The sequence below is a fragment of the Aedes aegypti genome, chromosome 1 (genome assembly GCF_002204515.2).
Source record: "Aedes aegypti strain LVP_AGWG chromosome 1, AaegL5.0 Primary Assembly, whole genome shotgun sequence".
NCBI lineage: Eukaryota > Metazoa > Arthropoda > Insecta > Diptera > Culicidae > Aedes > Aedes aegypti.
The window spans coordinates 298,346,605-298,366,078 of record NC_035107.1 but is presented as its reverse complement, the minus strand read 5'-3'; the positions used below and the strand labels follow the sequence as shown (position 1 = coordinate 298,366,078).

General features: G+C 39.8%; 1 protein-coding gene across 1 annotated transcript; it reads right to left on the bottom strand.

Moving 5' to 3' along the window:
* Positions 1-4,186: 4,186 nt before the first annotated feature.
* On the bottom strand, positions 4,187-18,726 carry LOC5565936 (TELO2-interacting protein 1 homolog). Its single transcript, XM_001650246.2, has 2 exons — positions 17,621-18,726; positions 4,187-6,197 (listed from the first exon to the last, which is right to left on the bottom strand). The coding sequence occupies exons 1-2, from the start codon at positions 18,649-18,651 to the stop codon at positions 4,205-4,207; spliced, it is 3,024 nt and encodes a 1,007-aa protein (XP_001650296.2). The 5' UTR covers positions 18,652-18,726; the 3' UTR covers positions 4,187-4,204.
* Positions 18,727-19,474: the final 748 nt, after the last annotated feature.

The window sequence follows — 19,474 nt, the reverse complement described above, 5'->3', positions numbered from 1 at the left end:
CTCTGATTGCTGCTCATCGATGCCCTCATCCTCCTCAGCATCCGCGAAAACCTCATCAGACGTCTCGATTATTACAACTTCTTCTGCTTCCACTTCTTCCTCAGGCTCAGGAAGTCGAATCACCTCTTCTTCATCATCTTTGTTTGTTTTGCTCTCATCTTCGTTGCAGATTGAAATTTCTTCCTCCTTATCTTCATTTTCGCAGTGTTTCTGCTCCCTCACAATTTTTTTCGAAAGTTCACTTTGATGGAGTAAAGCTCGAACCTTCTCCATTAGCGTTCGATTTATCCTTTCACTTACTCCGTTCTGCTGAGGAGTATAAGGAACGGTAAAAATCATTCTGATACCTTTATTCCTACAGTAGTCTTGGAAATCTTTGCCAAGATATTCTCTACCGTTATCGCAACGCATTTTAGACAACTTTTGACCAAAGTGAGCTGTTGCCATTGCTTCGTATTCTTTAAAACGATCGAATACGTCACTTTTTCTTTTAATGAGATAAACAACAGTGAAATGGGTAAAATCATCGGTAAAGGTGACGAAATACCGATACCCATCGTAGGTGGATTGCTCCATATACCCGCATACATCTGTATGCACTAATTCAAGTGGCCGACTTGATCTGGGTAATTGCATAGAAAGAAACTTCTTGCATGATTGTTTGCCTGCTAAACAACTCTCGCAAACTTCATACTGTTTGACTAAATCATTTGATGAAATATCTATTCCATCAACCATATTGTTTTTGAGGAGTTTTTCAAGCCCCGAAAAACTAAGATGACCGAGCCGTTTATGCCAATCGGTTAGACTTACCTTCCTTTGACTAAACAACGCTGCTAGGTCGACAGTATGCTCCAAAAACATATCAACACAATACAAACCATTTTTATCTTTCCCCTCAGCGATAACCTCGCCTTTATCTTCAATTCGAACCTCTTTATCCTGAAAAGTGACCCTTTTCCCCATGGAATTAATCTTTCTGACTGAAAGGAGGTTTTCTTCGAGATTGGGAATGAAAAGAACATCGTACAATTCAATACGTTTTATTTTGTTCAAGCCAACAACCGATTTCAATGTTACCTTTCCTTTCTTCACAGCCTGTAGGGTCTCCCCCGACTTTGCTGTGCTGATGGTAACCGGTGTTGCCAGCTTCACCGCTCTCTGTAACAATTTTTCGTCGTTCACCATGTGGCTTGAAGCTCCAGAGTCCACAGCAAACAATACCTTCCGAGATTCCTTCTTCTTTTCTCCTGCTAGCATCGCATGACCTTGGTGATGAACAAACCGCTTCTTCTTCTTCTTTAACGCCGGGCATTTATTTTTGTAGTGTCCTGGCTTTCCACACCTTTCCACATTTCAAAAGGCGTCTTGAGTTCAACAAGAGCATTTGTCGGAGACCTGTTTGTGGAGCATCTTCATCGAATGTTGCAGAAGCTATCTTGGCAGAACTCGGTTGGAATCTTTGGGGAACTTTTCTTTTCCGTGTACCACGTCTTGCTTGTACATTTCCCCTCAATCCGGACATTAAGGATGTTCAGCAGTTTCCTATGTTGAGGAGCTGGAAGTCCTTTGGTGAATGCATCAGCTGGTTGATCCACCGTCGAGATATATTCTATCTTTAGCTTCCTGCTCCTGACGAGTTCCCGGATGAACATGAACTTCAAATCAAGGTGTTTCATTCGTTGGTGACTTCGAGGTTCTTCAGTGAAGTTTATTCATGGAATGTTGTCTTCCATGATTATGAATGGAGAACTTTCTATGCCCAGTTCATTCAGAAGGTTTGTTAACCACAATCCTTCTTTAGCAGCTTGACAGAGTGAAATTAATTCAGCTTCTGTTGACGACAAACTAACCGTTTGTTGTCTTTTGGTTGACCAAGACACAAGATTGCCGAAAACAAGAAACGAATTTCCAGAAATTGATTTTCGATCATCGATGTCGTTGGCAAAATCGGCATCAGCAAAACCCAATAAAACGTTTGAGTGTTCTCTATTGCTGAATACGATTTTTGTGTTCATGGTTCCTCGCAAATAACGCAAAATGCGTTTCAATCCTGTCCAATGTGCATTTGAAGGGGAAGCTTGGTATTTGCTTAGGATATTTACTGCAGCACTGATATCAGGGCGTGATACTAATGCTAGATATTGCAAGCAGCCAAGCAATTCTTTGAATGGATGTGATGTTAATTCATCATCATTTGACTTGACCCATCGTACATTCGGATCTAGTGGAGTGCTAACTGGTTTTGATTCGGACATTCCAAATCTTTTTAGGATTTTCTCTGCATAACCTGCTTGAGATATTTCCTTGATTTGGTTCTGATAATCTCGGTGTATGTCCATACCCAAAACACTCAATTACTCTTCTGGTCGTTTTTAGCGCCACGTCTGGCACCACTGGCTCATCATCGACCTCCATCGTCTCGCTTTGCTCCGCATCCAACAGCATTCGTTTTATCTCCACTAACGGCTTCTTGCAGAGTTCATCGCACGGCAAAACGGTCAATGCTCCCTTGACGTGCTGATATCGCTTCGGTATGGCTATCATCAGAGCGGCCATCTTCTCCGATTGATCCATTCGCGTACCCATCCGATCTAGCTCCCGGATTATCGACTCGTACTCGTCGAACAAGGCCGAAATAGAAGTATGTTTTCTATTTTTGATCGAAAACAATCGATCACGCATGGCAATCATAACGCCCGTTCCAACTTTTTGGTAGGTTTTCACCAATAGATCCATAGCCTCCTTTGCGTATGAGACTCCGATTAGCTTGTTAAGGACGTCATTGTTCACCCACATAACAATTTCATCCAGAGCGTTCATGTCGTCGTTGATTCTCTTACGCAGCTTTGCCTTTCTCACTTCCTCTTGGTCTTCCGAATTACCCGCCACGGGAGTGGCGTATTCTTCTTCGTACGGAGTACGAACCAACGTATGGATGAGGTCCATCATAGAGAGGTGGTGCTCCATCCATGCCGCAAACATCCTCTCCGACCCATCGAAGATATGGGCACGATCTCGTACAGCAACGGCGGTATACGGCAGCTGCCGTTCGAAGGCTCCTCTCTCGGTCCGATTCTCAACCTCCTGTCGCTGGTTTGCAGGTTGACCACCTGTCTTGACTTCGACATCGTTCACAGACATCTTTCGATTTCTTCAAAAAAACTTGATCGTTGAAGAAAAAAAAACTTGCTCAGTTGACTACTGGGCCCATAACCTGTTAAAACTTAGACTCAGTTTTAACAGTTTCTATTCGCCCCACTTTTTCTATTCGCCCCGTTTTACGGTATCTCCAGCATCTTATTTTTTTTTTATTTACTCTTGCAGTTCTTCCAAACATATCTCCGGTAATTTCCCAAAAAAGACTCTCCATAGATTCTTCAAAAGATTATTTAAGGTTTTATTCCAGTTATTCCATTGATCATGCTTTTCACAAATTTAATAAGGAATTCTGTCCTATTTTTCAGAAGACCCTGATCAAATGATCAATGATCCAGTAGTTATTTTCAGAGATCCTTAGAGCTCATTAGGATTAGGACCTTCTACAGAAGCTTCATTAGACGTTTCTTTAACATTTCCTCGAAAAGTTGCCTTGACTATTACTTGGAGACATTCCTGAAGTAATGCCAGGATAAAGTACAGCATTGCTGAGAAATTTGTCAAACAATTTCTGGGAGAATTGCTTAAGGAATCCTAGGAAGAACATCCGGAGTGATTTCTGAAGGTATTAATTCTTAGCTAGATTCCTGGTTGAAATCTCAAATCCAGCACCCCTGGGGAAATCGATGGAAGAATCACTGCATGAATTCCGGGAGCAATTCCTTAGAAAGTCCGTAAAATAATCAAATGAGCTCTTTAAAAACCTTGAGAATAATAACTGCAGGAAAATTTTATTAAAACAATGTTAAGCAATGTTTAAAGTTTTTCAGATAAATCCTTACGAAAACTTTTATCTCCTGATTCCGTCTGACCTGATTCCAGTAGGACCTGTTATCAGGCATGAGGTCTCTAAAGTTACTATTTTAAGACACTTAGTTACTACAAGCTCTATGAGTTCAGCAGATAAAGTTACCGAAATTGGTCCTTAAGTTACCAAAATTACTGATTTTTCAGTAATCCCAGTTTTCGGGAGCACCTAGACCATTTTATATGGAATTTCTCTGAATTAACTCTACCAGTTTGGATCTTACCGTTGACCAGCGTTTTATTTCTCCATGTCACATCCGTGAAGCTTCAAAACCACGGCACCGGGATCGTACTGCGAAAGCTGTTCAAAAAATTCCCGAGCCAACTGCTGCAGTTCTCGCCGAGGCGATTTCACAAGATACAACTTACCTACGTTCAGGACCTGATCCAGTTGGCGCTCGTTGAGCTTCATCGAACTGACCAGCGATGGAGCGTGCGTCAAGATCCTCCGCTGGAGTTTGTACGTCTGCAGGGCGCTGAAATCCGCATCTATATTAGCGGTCATGAAGGCATTCAGCCTTGGGAGGACGTCGTCCAGTGTCCTCTTCCGGATGAAATCCTTCGCCAGTTGTCCCAGACTGACGAGCAAATCAAAGGCGCAGCCTATGACCACTGGACTGACGTCAGCGAACCTTTCCGCAAAGTTAAACCAGATTTGGTGGACTAAAGGAAGCAGCTGGTTCTCGTGCGACTGAAGTAGGTAGATGCCTTCGTTCAGTGTTCCTAGGGCAACGACCCGTTCCTCCAGAACACTGGACGACAGGTACTTGAAGTTCACCGTTAAGATCTTAACCGTTATCCGAATGTGAGGTGGCAGCTTGTCCTCCTCGCTCTGATAGGGTCCTTCCTCTTCCATTGGTGCGTCTTCTTGATCGGCATCCGGTTCCATCGAAACCTCTTCAGGAGGAACTTCTTCGATCGTCGCCCCAGAATCAGGCAACTTCTGATCCATCTCCTTCTTCAGCTGCCGGATTTTCTCCCCGAGTTTCGATCCCACGTCATCCTCGCTCCCCGTCTGGTCAACTTCCGTCCGGTAACGATATCTAATGGCCCGAACGAAGATCTGTAACACCCGCAAGCACAAGATCCGCGCCGTTCCCATCCTCTGATCGTGCCCGTCCAGAATGGCCATCACAATCGGACTGATTGTAGACTCCAGCACCGCAGACGACTCGTACGGAACGAACCGTAGAACCGATTCCAACATGTGAACCCCTTCGGCAAAGCTTCCAGGTCGCTTCAGGCAACGCGTGATGTGCTGCGAGATGTAGTCTAGATTCTGAAAGATGAGCTCCTGGATGGAGCCGAGTCCGAATGCGTTGGCTATCGCGTCCAGGGTCATCTCGGCAGCTTCGTTGACGCAGTTCAGGTTGCTTCCGGAGAGTGGAAGCGTGTGCCGCAGGACGTCGTACAGCTGCCAGCGGAAATCGTCCCGGAAAAGCTGACAGAAGCGGGAGACTAACCGAAGGGATAGGCAGATGTGGAGGATGTTGAACTTCAGGTCCGATATTTGGGTGGATTCTTCTAGGTCGACCTGCCAGTGGTAGTCTTGGAGGATTTCGGCGAAAGCGTTACGGAAAATGGATTGCAGGGAAGGGTGAGAGGTTTCCAGGGGTACTAGCTCAGATAACAGGAACAGATAGCCGTTGATGTTAAGCTTAGTGGTGAACAGATCTTCGAGGATGTAATTCAGAATGGTAGATAGCGTCTCCGGTCGAGTTTGCAAGCTACGTAAGACTTGTAGAAAGTAGGTTCGGCTACGGTCCTGTCCGTGGAAGTTACGCAGAACTATCCAGCGCGATTCACGCTTCTCTTTGTCCAACCTAGCTTCGAGTGGAACATATTCGAAACGGTAGGAGACGTACTCCCGCCTGACGAGTTCTTCCGGCTGATCCAACTCGGCACCTGCTGCCAGAATCATGACCAGCTGATTCAAAATCTCCTGGTTGGAAATAATCGTGGACAGCTGGGCATCTGTCATGAAATTGACGTACCCGTTCAGCAGTCGGAAGCACGCAATCTGTTCCGATTCTTCGCCCCGGTAGATGCTTCGAGGGATCGATTTTAGCGATTCGTAGAACAGCTCGTCGAGACGCGAGTCTCCGAAACAGATACCGGAATGGGATGAAGCGGTCAGAGCTCCCTCGCAAATGGCGCGAATTTTGTCGGATTCATCTTGACAAAGTGCCAGAAGCGATTCCAGGAAGAACACCGAGCAGGTTGGCATGTTTCTGAAACGAAAAATTTTACTATTAACACAAGAAACTTCTTAATCCTGTTTTAACCTTAGTAAGGTCTTTGGGTCGTTCTCGACCTGAATTTTCAATCAGCTTACAAAGGCTCACAAGTCTAATTTCAGTAACACTCCGTGAGAATCCGTATTAGCATTAGCATTAGCATTAAGCATTTCGCACAAATTCGTAGGTGGTACAGTCATAGACCATTGTATGAGGGTAGCCTCCTTCCCGTCCGTTACCAAAGTCAGAGATTTGGGACTAACCTCTAACTCTTAGACAAGATTGACGCATCCTCCAATAATCGAGAGCTGTCCTGGCCACGTCCTTGCAAAAGCTGGGGAATGGAAAAGGATAATTGATTGAACACCTACTTAAGAAAGATGCAGACAACTCTACGACCTCCCATAGATGTTACGGGATGTTGTGGAATGTTGATGGAAAGGGTAGTGCCAAAGGATACGTTCGGTAGACGTTCTGGCCGACAAATGGTTAGTATTTACGCATTGTGATTATGTGGTGTTGATCAGAACAAACTCACCACATTCCATTTTCGAAAATCCTCCGCAGTCTATCGCTCTTCTAATAATGAACAATAGCTTGAGCCGTAACTTAGCACTGTCCATTAAAATGCACGCACTGCATTTCTTAATCCATCCCGAACCGAGCATCCACGAATCACATTCAATTTTTGAATCAACACAAACGAATCACGCGAAACGAATTCAATTGATGGTGCCATCACAAAACAAAACTTCACAAAATATCTTCGGTTTTAATCTCCGATAAAAAATCTATCTATCACTTTAAAAAAAATGTTCCCACAGATCATTTGCACGTGGCGTAGCACCATCCGCCGACTCTAATTTTCACCAGCGAAATGAAAAAAAAGCGAAAGAACGCGGACGAGGTAAACGTGACACAAAATTCAAAACACAGCCGCCCACGCGCATGGCTTGCTGCGATCTCACACTCCGAGAAAATCCGTATTGTACCAAAACTAGTAATTCCTGTTGTTTTCAGCATGTGACCCATTCCCAACAATGAATGAATAAAATGAGCACTCAGGCCCTTTCTGGCCATCAAAATATCCCCAGAATGGCCACCGATGAAACCCGTATTGTGAGGCAATTTAGATTGTGTACCAAAATTTGACATTCGATGCCTCATTCTTTCTGATTTTTCGGACATGTGACCGTTCTAAGCACTCAAAACACTCCATTCTCCATAGAGGCGCAAAGAATCTCCAAAAATTACTATCATTTGAAATTCATCCGTATTGTGTCAAAGATTTTGTCTCTTGCCACAAAATAAATGCATCATATTTTTTTCTGAATGGATTTTCCACGAAATACAGATACAATCTGTGACAGAATATTGGCTAATTTCATAACAATAATTTTTAAAAGATGGAGGAATATTGAAACACTTGAATATTGCTCCAAGATTCCAGCATTTATTTTTCTAATGTCAACAAAAACATTCGTTTATCGCGAAAGATTTCTCCAGCTATTTCCCTAAACATTACTGTACAAATTCTTTTAGGACAACTTTTAAGAATTCCTTTGATAATTTTTCATGAAATTTGGCCAAATACCCACACAAAAAAATATTTATAACAAAATTAATCTAGCAATTCCTAGATAAACGTTTCGGCCATTATTTCACGAATATTCAAAGTTTTATGCAAAGATTTATTTGAAACAAATTAAAATATTTTGTAAGGATTTCTGCAAGTAGTCGTCTAGCGTCTTAGAGATTCAAGAGTCTTAGAAATTGGGACAAAAATGACAACATATAATAAACATTATAATATATTTTTCTTTTCTGCGAAAAGCTACCAAAACGGATAAGGGCTTCTGAAACTTCTCTCAGCTTCTGAGAGAAGTTTCAAAAGCATCTGAGAGAAACTTCCAAAGCCTCTGAGAAAAGATTCCATAGCTTCTGAAAGAAGTCGCTAAAACTTCTAAGATCGGCCTCCATAGTTTCTGAGGAAAGCCTCCAAGGCTTCTAAGAGAATCCTCCAAAGCTGAAGCATTTCTGGAGTAATCTCTGGTCTATTTCATGGACATTCTTGAAGGAATTTCAAAAAAAGTCCTTGTTAGAAATATAGTTGAAATTTCTAAATGCATTTTTAAATAATTGCTAAATTGATTCTTGTGCAAAATCAGCTATTTTTGGATTATTCTTAGTAAAAATATATGAACATTTATTTGAAAGAATCCCAGAAGTAATTGCTGGACGAATTTATGTTAATTTTGAACGAAAAACTGCTTTTGAAAATGTCGAAATCAATGACGGATCCTGCCCCTTTAACCAAAATTCTAAGAAAAGGGCTTCCGGTAAGATCTTCCATATTTCGGACAAGCTCAGGGTTGGTAGCGACTAAGTGTCTTAAAAGTAGGAACTTTAGATACCTCTTGCCTGGAAAAGAAGACCAAAAAGGGATCATATAAGTTTTTTTTTTTTGTATTTTCTTTATAACATTACGACAATTGTGTTGGAAAGTATGTTTTTTTTTAATTTCCTAATAATTGATTCAGGTTTTTGAACAAAGATTCCTTCAGAAAAATTTTTCAGTAGTGTCTTTTAGGATTTTACGGACTTCCCAAAGAATCCCTCTAAGAGTTGCGTTTTAGATAGCATCAGTATTTTTCTAGGGATAATCTCACAAGTTATGTAGAATTCCTAATAAGATTCTTTCAGAAAGTCCTAACTCCTTCAATTCATTTTCTCCAATGATTTTACCATCGACTTCCTCTAAGTTCCTCGTCTAATCCTCTAACACCATTTTTTTTTTTTTTTTATCTAAATATCATTTTTTGTTTCCTAAAATCGTTCTAAACACGTTTTAGTCAATGAATCATTTTTATACGCAAACATATGAATTTTTATATTTGATTTTTTTTTTCGAACATCCCTATCCTTTTTCATTTCTTCTTGAAGCCTCTTCTTGTTACTGATTTTTGGCAATAATAAAAATTCAAGTTTTTACGGTACCTTTGAAAATATTTAATTTATATTTTTTGCTGGAACATTTTTTTATTTTTCGTGTAACTAACGGAAAAATAGGTTTGAAAATATTTTTATACCTAGGGTTCCTAGTACCGACCCCTTTTGACGAGTACCGGTTCTACGGTACTGTCACTCTCAGTACCGGTAGTACCGGTAAAATACCGGTACTGGAAGATTTTTTTGCAATAAACTTTATGTTGCATGCATACATGTTGTATGCATACAGTATTTGACAAAAAATTGCAACTTTTTCTAATTCGTCAATAAACACAAGTTTGCTGATGTCTTCATTTTTATGAATTATCACACTTGGTCCTAAAATAATAATTAGTTAACCGTTCTAAATTTATAAAATATGTGTTGAAATTAGAGTTTTTTTCTGACTGGATGGATCTTATTTATTCAAATATGTCCTTTAACCATCCACAGTTGACCATTTTCTAGGAAATTCGAAAAAGTTGCTGATGTATTGTATAATGTTGTATGTGGTCCGAAAAATCGTTCAAAATTAATAATTTATTGACTTAACGTGTAAGCACCTTTACATTCATGAATATACTACTAAAAATGCAAAGCGTGTTAAAGATCAATGTTCAACTGCCATTCGATTGCGTATTTTTATGACAAAACTTTCAGATACGGACAAAGCTCTTTTAGTGTTATCCGAATGTTGCTCGAATTTTTGCCCATGCATCGTGAAATGTCAACAAATATTTCGCTTAGAACAGACTTATAATACACGAATTAATTCGAATAATTTCTATCAATATTTGTACCATATTACTTAACACTTCTAAATTCTACAATATCCTGAAACCTTTATATTTGTGCCTAGTTTTCTAGAAAGCTTTATATTCACTATCAGCAGCTTTACTTGTATCATTTCCATTCAATAACTTCACCTTCAGTCTTTTTAAATGTTCCAAAACATGTTTCAAACAAGATGCAAACTATGAGCGTACTTTCAACGTTTTAATGTATTATTTAAACCATACTTCGTGATGAAAAGATGATAATTAGAATAAGCCATTATGAAATACGTTCCTTGGTTTACCAGCGAAATTCGCCATTAACGAATTTAACCAAACTTACGTAACATTCATTGTAAAGGAATTTATTGAACCAATTAATTATTATATTTTACATCAGTACCGAAAATACCGGTGCTCAATGTTTTCCAGTACCGGTATTCCGGTACCAAAGAATTGTCGGTAGTACCGGTACTTTCGGTACCGGTACTCCCGGTACCAAAACCCTATATACCACCTCTGCCAACCTATCGCAGCTTAATAATCCCTGTAGAAAAATATAAAAGGTACGATTTTTAACATTACTTGTCAAATGAACCCTAGGCATTTGTAGGTGTTATAAAAATACATTTTTTTCAAACTTTTTTCAAAAATACAACTAAGTATTGAAAGTCATATAAAACTTCCCTTATATGCTTGTTATGAGCCAAGATTTAGGCCAAAAATAAAATTATTTTGATTTCTGAGCTACCAAAAAATACACAAAATTTCAAAGTGTACCTCGTTCAAAGGCGGTTACGTCTGTTTCTCTGTGTTAGAGGGTTTTTTTTTTCCAGTGTCGGGGACATATTACCACTGCGACCATTTATTTGATCTTTTGTGGTGTCATCCTCTTTGTTTTTGCCGCGATGAGAGGACTCATCACTATAAGAAGTGACTATCCACCCATCAGTTGGCGTGTATCCCAATCAGGTACTGCATTTCGTATGAAACTTAGTACCTGTTTGGGATGAGAGTTCCAGATTTCCCAAGGCTCTAATAAGCCTTTTTCAAGATATCTACAACGCTTACGGTAAAGTGCAACACACTCGCACATTAAATGTTCAGAGCTCTCACTCTCCAACTTGCAGAAGCGACACTTATCCTCCTGCAACTTTCCAATTTTTTTTAAGTGGTATTTACTAGGACAGTGACCTGTGATTAGTCCAGTATAAGTACTTAACTCATGTTTATTCAAGTTTATTAACCTTAGTGTTTTTCTGGCGTCCGGTTCTATGAATCGTTTCGCCTGACGGGAATCGGATGTATTGGTCCAGGTAAGTTTTATCTTTGTCCTTTCTAAATTCTTTAATTCTAGTTTAAAACCACATGGAGCTATTCCAAAATAAGGCTCAGGTCCAATAAATTGAGTGGATGACCCTATTTTAGCTAGCTGATCAGCTTTCTCGTTCCCTTCTATTCCGAAATGACCAGGAACCCAATAAAGATTGACCTTATTGCGACAGGACAACTGCTGCAGTAGCATGGTGCATTCCCAGACCAGTTTAGATGTATAAACGTTCGACTTTAAAACATTGAGAGCTGCCTTACTGTCCGAACAAATACAGATATTAGCATTTTTATAGCGCCTTTTTAGACAGATGTCGGCACATTCTAAGATGGCAAAAATTTCCGCCTGAAAAACTGTTGGCCAACAACCTAGTGGTAGTGAAACGTTTACTCCCGGGCCAGATATTCCCGCACCAACAAGGTTATTTTGCTTCGAGCCATCTGTAAAAAAGATTGTTGAGCCAGAACGGAAGTTCGGTTGTCCCACTTCCCAGTCCTGACGAGTTATATCAGGAACACAAAAGAGATGATCGAAAAAGTTTCGCTTCATCATGCAATCTTCGCTTATTGAAAATATTGGATTTATATTTAATGTTTTTACGATGCTCATATGTCCTTTGAGATCGCTATCATTAATAGTAGAGGACCTTCTGAGTCGTGAAGCATTTTTAACAGCATCCATTTGTATAAAATCTTGCAAAGGAGGTAGATTCAACATTGCGTCCAAAGCTTTAGAAGGAGTGCTACGCATCGCCCCAGTTAATGCAGCTGTAGCCAATCTTTGCAGCTTGTTCAATTTGGATTGAGTTGAGATTTGTTTGTTTTTTTCCCACCAAATAACAGATGCATATGTAATAGTCGGTCTCACAATGGCTGTATAAATCCAAAGTATCATCCTTGGTTTTAGTCCCCATTTTCTACCAAAAGTTCTTTTGCAGCCCCAGAAAGCATTTCTTGCTTTTTCTATCTGTTGTTCAACATGTCTGTTAAAACTGAGCTTACTATCTAAGATAACTCCAAGAAATTTTACTTCTGAAGACAGAGATAGTCTAACATCTCCTAGTTTTAGACTCGATATGGAGATTTTGCGTCTTTTAGTAAACGGTACAATTGTGGTTTTGTTAGGGTTAACGTTTAACCCTTCATTTTGGCACCACCTTAAAGTGTAGCTCAACGCAGATTGCATTCGATCAGAAACGATTGCATCATATAAGTCAATAATGATGATATCATCCGCGAATCCAATTACTTCAAACCCCTGATGCTGCAGTTTTATAAGAAGATCATCAACAACTAGGGACCAGAGGAGGGGAGAGATAACTCCGCCTTGGGGACAGCCTTGAACAGCTCTTACCCTTACAACTGAATCACCAAGATATGCTGATATCTCTCTTTTTGACAGCATCTCTTCTATCCAATCAATAATACTTTTTGAAAAACCCCGACTTCTCATGGCTCTTCTCATCGATGTGAAGCTAGCGTTGTCAAACGCACCTTCAACATCAAGGAAAGCTGCCAAAAGTAGTTCTTTGTAATCAAAAGTTTTCTCTATTTTTGTAACTAAGGAATGGAGAGCCGTTGTCGTGGATTTGCCAGTCTGATAGGCAAATTGAGCTCTACTTAACGGTTCATGCTTAATTATATCTGATTTAATATACTCATCAATTAATTTCTCCATTAATTTTAAAAATGTGGACGTAAGACTTATTGGCCTAAATGATTTCGGCAATGTTTTATCCTTTTTATTTACTTTGGGTATAAACACCACTCGGACTTGTCTCCATTTGGTTGGAATATACCTTAATAGAAAGCTGCACTTGAATAGGGTCAGCAGGGTAGGAATAATTTTTTCCTTGCACTTCTGCAAGTGTATTGGAAAAATTCCATCTAATCCTGGGGTTTTAAATGGATCAAAAGTGTCCAATGCCCATTCTATCTTAGAATATGTAAATATATGATCCGCTAGATCTGAAGCTTCTTCATTGGACTTCATTAGAGGGTTAGAACATATTCTAGTATGCAATCATTAATTGAGGTATTTTCCAAGGAAGTCGTCTTCAACTAGTGTTTCAATTCATTTTCCAGACCTATCTGGAGAATGTCGCTGTTTTTTATTCAGAAATTATTTATTATTTTCCGGGTGGTATTTCAGAAGTAAATCCTAAATTAACACCTTATGAAACTTGATTAGGTGCTAGAGTAACCCTTAAGAAAAATAATCAACCTAATCTCTAGATAATATCCTTGAAAATAATCCCGGAAGAAATTTGCTACTGTGAAACCTTACTTTGGAAATTACTTGTGAAATTGTTTGGAACCACTGCAAGAGTAATCCTTAAATAAAAAGCTTGTGAAATTTATAGAAGAACTTCAAGAGGAATCCCAGGTCAAAAACTATTGAGAAATTCCTGAAAAAGTGATAAACATATTTCCAGAAATATTCCCTAAAGAAATTTGTGGAGTAAATCCTGGAAGTACATGTAGATGAACTCTTGTTATTTGTGTTTCTTCATGGAAGAACACCTGTAAACTTTTTTGGAAGATTTCCTAGACTAACAACTGGAGAAATCGATGGCAAGAAAAATTTAAAAAATATCTAGAGAAAACCCTGAGTTAGTCTACTACTTATAAAACTACTAATGACAGAAGCGTTCGGGTGCTCAAAGATTTCCTGGAGCAAATTCTAGAAAAAAAATCTCTAAGCATCCCTTGAAACACCGCTATAATAATTTCTGAGAATTGGTGGAAAAACTTCTAAAGAGATTTCTGGAGAAGCCCTTGAGAGTATGCCTAAAGGAATCTCTGAATAAATCATTAGCAGAATTCCTGTCATCGGGAGTTTGATCACCACCAGAAGCACCGTGCCTAAAGAGTTGCAGGAGTAATCCGTGCTTAAAAAGCTAGAGAAAAACCTAGATATATTTTTAACAGAACTTCATAACGAATCTTTAGTGGAATTTGTTTAGAAATTCTAATAAATTTTAATAATATTTTTCCTGGAATAATCACTGAAACGTTGATGAATTCTTGAAGGAACTCCTACAAAAATGGCAAAAAGAAAAACTGAAAAAAACGGCTCAGGAACTCTTGAAAAAAAAAAAACACTAAAAGAAATTCTTCAAAAACTCAGAAATAAATTGTGGATCCTGAAACAGTCCATGGGAAAAATTTCAGAATTATTCCTGTGGAAATTACTGTAGGTACTAGCTTAGGAGTGCTAAAGGGTTTCCTGGAGCAAACTCTAGATGAATAACCCTAATATTTCCTTCCTGTGGACATTGGTGAAGAAATCTCTAGAGGTGTTTTTGAATGGATATTTTCTCACATTATGTGATGAGAAATACCTGACAACCCTGTGGAACAGTCAAGTATTAATCTCTGAGATGTATCTCTGGAACCTCTAGAATTCTGTACCGGGATTCACAGCAAGGTGGTTTTAGACACTATTTTGAACACTTCCAATAAAATAAGAGACTTGCATTAGCATAGTGACCAAGTCTCTAGAAAAAGCCACTATTTTAATGCAAGTATCTAAAAAGAGTTACTAGTAGTCCGGTATTTCTTTTGGAATTTCCCTAAGGATTCTCCTAGAAATTTCTCTAGAAAAATCCTGTTCCTAGCACAAAAGGGGATCTTTCCGACGGCTTCAGCAGAACGCAAATTCAAATTTGTGGTGCGTGCAAAGCTTTAAGCTAAAACTTTTATTTAACATTAGAAAGGGGTTTTTAAGATGTAAATCTAACTCACAAATTTCGGTTAGCCTTTTCTCAGGAAACTTTACTTTTCTTCCTGCCGTAAATTCCGTCTACGTATATCTGTGATATTAATTTTAAGGTTAGTTTTAGTTCTGATTGCACAAATACAACTTACTTCTGTGATTCAATTTTTAGGGATAAATTTTGATTTACTAAGTTGCGAATAAGTTCAATTGCTTGGTATTCTACCACGTTTTACATTACAAATTGATGATGATCATTCTCTTTCGTCTCTGGCCTTTGTCAACGGGTGACATATCAGCCCTTGAGAGACTATTCAGTTGCGGTTACACGACAGAACAGTGCTGGCAGCAACAGTTCCCAAGAATTCCTTAATTAATTGCTCCAGGAAATAGCCGAGAGTTTGCAAGGAATTATCTCACATCCTCTCAGAAATTCGTTCAAACATTAGTCTAGGAGTTTCTACAGTGATTCAAGGGAGGTTTTCTGTTTTTCTTAAGGCCCAAACGTAATGAAAGCGGAACGGCAACGGAATGCGGAACCGGTTCGCCAGCATGAATAGCACCATCTCGACCGAGCTGACAACGAATGAAATTGAACTAACACTGAGTCGACACGCTTGTTGTAGTTCATGCTGGCGAACCGGTTCCGCTTTCCGTTGCCGTTCCGCTGTCATTGCGTTTGGGCCTTTAATCAGGAACTCATCTGTGGTTTCTCTATGTGATGAAATACAAGTTGTTGCGAACATTATGAGCAACGCAAATATTTTACTCGGGTACCGCAGGCACCCGACGCCGAACTTGTCGTCGCATCCACGTGAGCAGGTTGCCATGGCAACGGCGCACCCGCGATCGTAGCAAGCGGGAAAAAATTCAAACTGAAAATCAGAAGTGGAAAAATTGTCTGAGAAGAAGGAAGCATTTTGTGTAGCAAGGAAGCAATTGTAAAACGATTTAAATAGATAATAAAATTAGTTTTTAGTGAGTATAAATGCGTTTTAGTCATATTTACGCCAAGTTAAGTGGTTAGTTATTCGTGTCGGATTGAGTGATTTGTTCCGTGGAAGTGTTTCGCTTGAGTCTCGTGTTTGAAGTGCTGCATGTCGTGGAACCTGGCTGGAGCCAAAACTGGTGCTCCTCTCCCCCAAAAAGCAGTTACTTCTATCCGTCTTCAGGTGAGCCAACTGTCGGTCGATTCCGAACGAGCCACGCTGTAACACAAGTTGCGCTAAGACAACCTCAAAGGCATTATTCATAATTTTTTTACAAAATGACAATTAATAAAAAAAACTACCCTGAACACCCTCCCAATCATTTTAGCATAAACAGTGCACTATAAAAAACGTTAACACTTCTCATTCTATTCAAATGGAGCACGAAATGCGACTTGATGGTTTAATCGGTGGCGAAAATAGCTCGTAATCAGCCTAAGGAATTATCTAGGAGAAATTCCTCCAGCGCATCATCCAGCAACAACTGGAGGCTTCTTACAAAGAGCCTAGGGCAATACTTATTTTTAATGAAATTCCTGGTTGAATCCATGAAATTCTGATTGATTCCTAAAGGAATAGTTCGATAACCTTAGCAGTTTCTAATGAAATATCTCAGAATTATCTGAAAGAGTTGAGTCTGGGGCTGTCCATTCATTACGTAACACAATTTTTTAGTTTTTTCAAACGGTTTATGGACAAAAGGTCGAAAGACAAAACGTCGAAAGGACAAAAGGTCGAAAGATAAAAAGTCGAAAGGACAAAAGGTCGAAAATGATTTGCTTGGTGGAAAATTTTTCCTTCTTTAAAAATAGATTTTCGACCTTTTGTCCCTCCTCTTTTGTTCTTCGACCTTTTGTCCTTTCGACCTTTTGTCTTTTAACCTTCTGTCCTTTCGACCTTTCGTCTTACGACCTTTTGTCATAGACTCTTTTCAAACACCCATCCCCTGGTAGAATTTTTTGTTAGACTCAATTGGCATTTCGTCAATAATTTCCAGAGAAAATTTTTGGAGATAGGATTCTTGAAGTTATTGCTTAGCTATTATTAGTTATTTATTAGCTCGTTAGCTCGTCCTGAAGTAAAATATGCCGAGCGATGATTCAAAAGTGATTTCATTATTAATTTCGAACGCTTTTTAAAAATAATTTTAATAATTTTTTGAGAAATTCTTTGATGATTTTTTGTAGCCTAGTTGAAATTTAATGAAGCATCTATAAAGGAATTTCATACCGAGCGCATATCAAGAAAATCGTTGAAAGAATTCAGTTCAAGTCGTTCAAATTTTGCTAAGGATTCCGTTCGAATTCAGTTTTAAGTTATCCTTGGAGGAAACCATAGTATAATTATCGAAGAAATCTCTGACAGGATGTGGCCATTATTTCAAGAAAAATTACTCGAAAAGTCTTCAATATTCAAGTAAAGATCTAGCTCTATTCCAAAACTAAAATTGCCTTTCCAAACGTGTCATCTTATGATCATTACTGAATAACTTCGGTGGCCAAATCCGGATCTAACGAAGGATTTGTGAAACTAGAATTGTGAGTTTCGGATCGAGAACGACCCCAAGGCCTAATTTAGAACTCTTTGTTAGGGATTGAAGAAAAGTAAATCGCAACTTACGAAGCACATTTTTCCAGCAGCGTGGCATTCATCCGAGCAAATTCCAACCGTATCGTTTCCTCCTCCGCTCCTCTCATATGCACCACCGTCTGCAAAACCCGCTCAACCTTTTTCTCCGCTTCCAGAAGCCACTCCCTACTGCGACTGGTGTTGCTAAAATAGTCCTCCCGGGCTTTGGCATCCTTCAGCCCCATTCCAAGAACGTTCCTGCTGCTTCCGTCCAACTGGCTCAGCTCCTTCGACAGCTTCACAAACTCCTCCGTCCGGATTTCCTCCTCCACCAGACAACCGTCGTAATCCTCGAATATCAAACCCAGCACTCGCCCCAGAGTCTTTACTCCCATCCGGATCAGTACCTTCCCCTGCTTCTCGTCCCCGTTCACGACCGAAATCAGGGAAACCAGCAACTTCGGAAGCACTATGAAAAGCAGCTCCGCCACCTGGCACCGTAGCACCTTGTCCGCGAAATCGAACCCATCGTGAATCTGCATCGTCGCCAGGATGCACTCCAAGGCTTGGAATCGCAACTTCCGGAACCGCTCCCCGGACAAAACGCTCACGCAAACGAACAGCACCTGCGATAGCAGGCTCAAATTGTCCTTTACGTACACTTCCTCGACCAGTTCCGACTGCACGTTCCGGCAAGCCAGAGTCAATCCCCGCAAAACTCCCAACTTGAACTCCTCGGACAATTCCCCAATAAGCTGACCGCTCTTCACATCATAAACTTGCTTCATCAGAATCACCACTGTGGTCTTCATGGCCACCGCCTGGCGCAGTTTGGTCTTGTCCAGAATCGTACAAACGCACTCCATCAGTCCCGTTTTCAGTTCGTTTCGATTCCTCCCCGGGACACTATCCACCAAAATGACCAACTGCTGGAGGAAAACGTTCTGCAGAATCTGCAAACTGTTGCCATCGATTGCCGTTAAGTACTCGTTTAGTTTTGCAATGTCCTCCTGCTGGGGATCGCGGATCACTTTTTCGAACAGCGGTTTCAACCGGGCAAACACTTCCGCGAGGGAATTCATATTTAGTTTTCAAGCAAAAAGATTCGGAATAAATTCGCGACCGACCGATTATCAAGCGAACTTTGTTGTTGTTGACGAAATTTTCTTTTGTTTGTTGGGAGAACTGTCACCTCATTTGTTTTTGCTTGTAGCTGGATTTTGGTGTTGGTGAGATTTTACTTGAGAGAGATTAGGGGTGTCCAAGACATCATGAATGTTCCAATCCAAAAAGCCTGATCGCTGCTGACAAGTAATTTCTTGGCCTATATGGGGCTCTGCACAAAAATCATCCTCTCTCTTTCACTCGTATATACAATTTGTAAACAACAAGGCCAGTAAAAGTCAAAATCCCATACAGAATCAAAACAGTGCAGAGCCCCATTGATGCATGTAAAATGCCTGCAAGGAATCGATCAAGGAAGCGCTTTTTTCTGATCGCAGTACGCAGTTGAAAAGAGATGTCAGTTCAAACGGGAGTCGCTGTAGAAAATTTCTGCAAGGCCTGTTGAGCAGCAAATCAGGCTACACGGAGAAAACAGAAAACCTTGAGTATATTTTAAGTATACCGTAATCCGGGGTAACATTGATCATGTTTTTTGAATATTTCTTAAATATTTTGTTTGAAAATGCAAATGTTGCAATTTTTTTATTTTTAAAACAAGTACTGCCACCCATAGCTCGTGACTATATACTGCATTTTGTTTTTTGAAAAATTTAAGCATGTTTAAAAAAATGTTTAAAGTAATTTTTTTATTTAGCTGATATGGGGTAACATTGATCACCTATGTAAACAACGTTCGGAAAATATTGAAAATGTCGTTACTTACTTAAATCATGGCCCCCG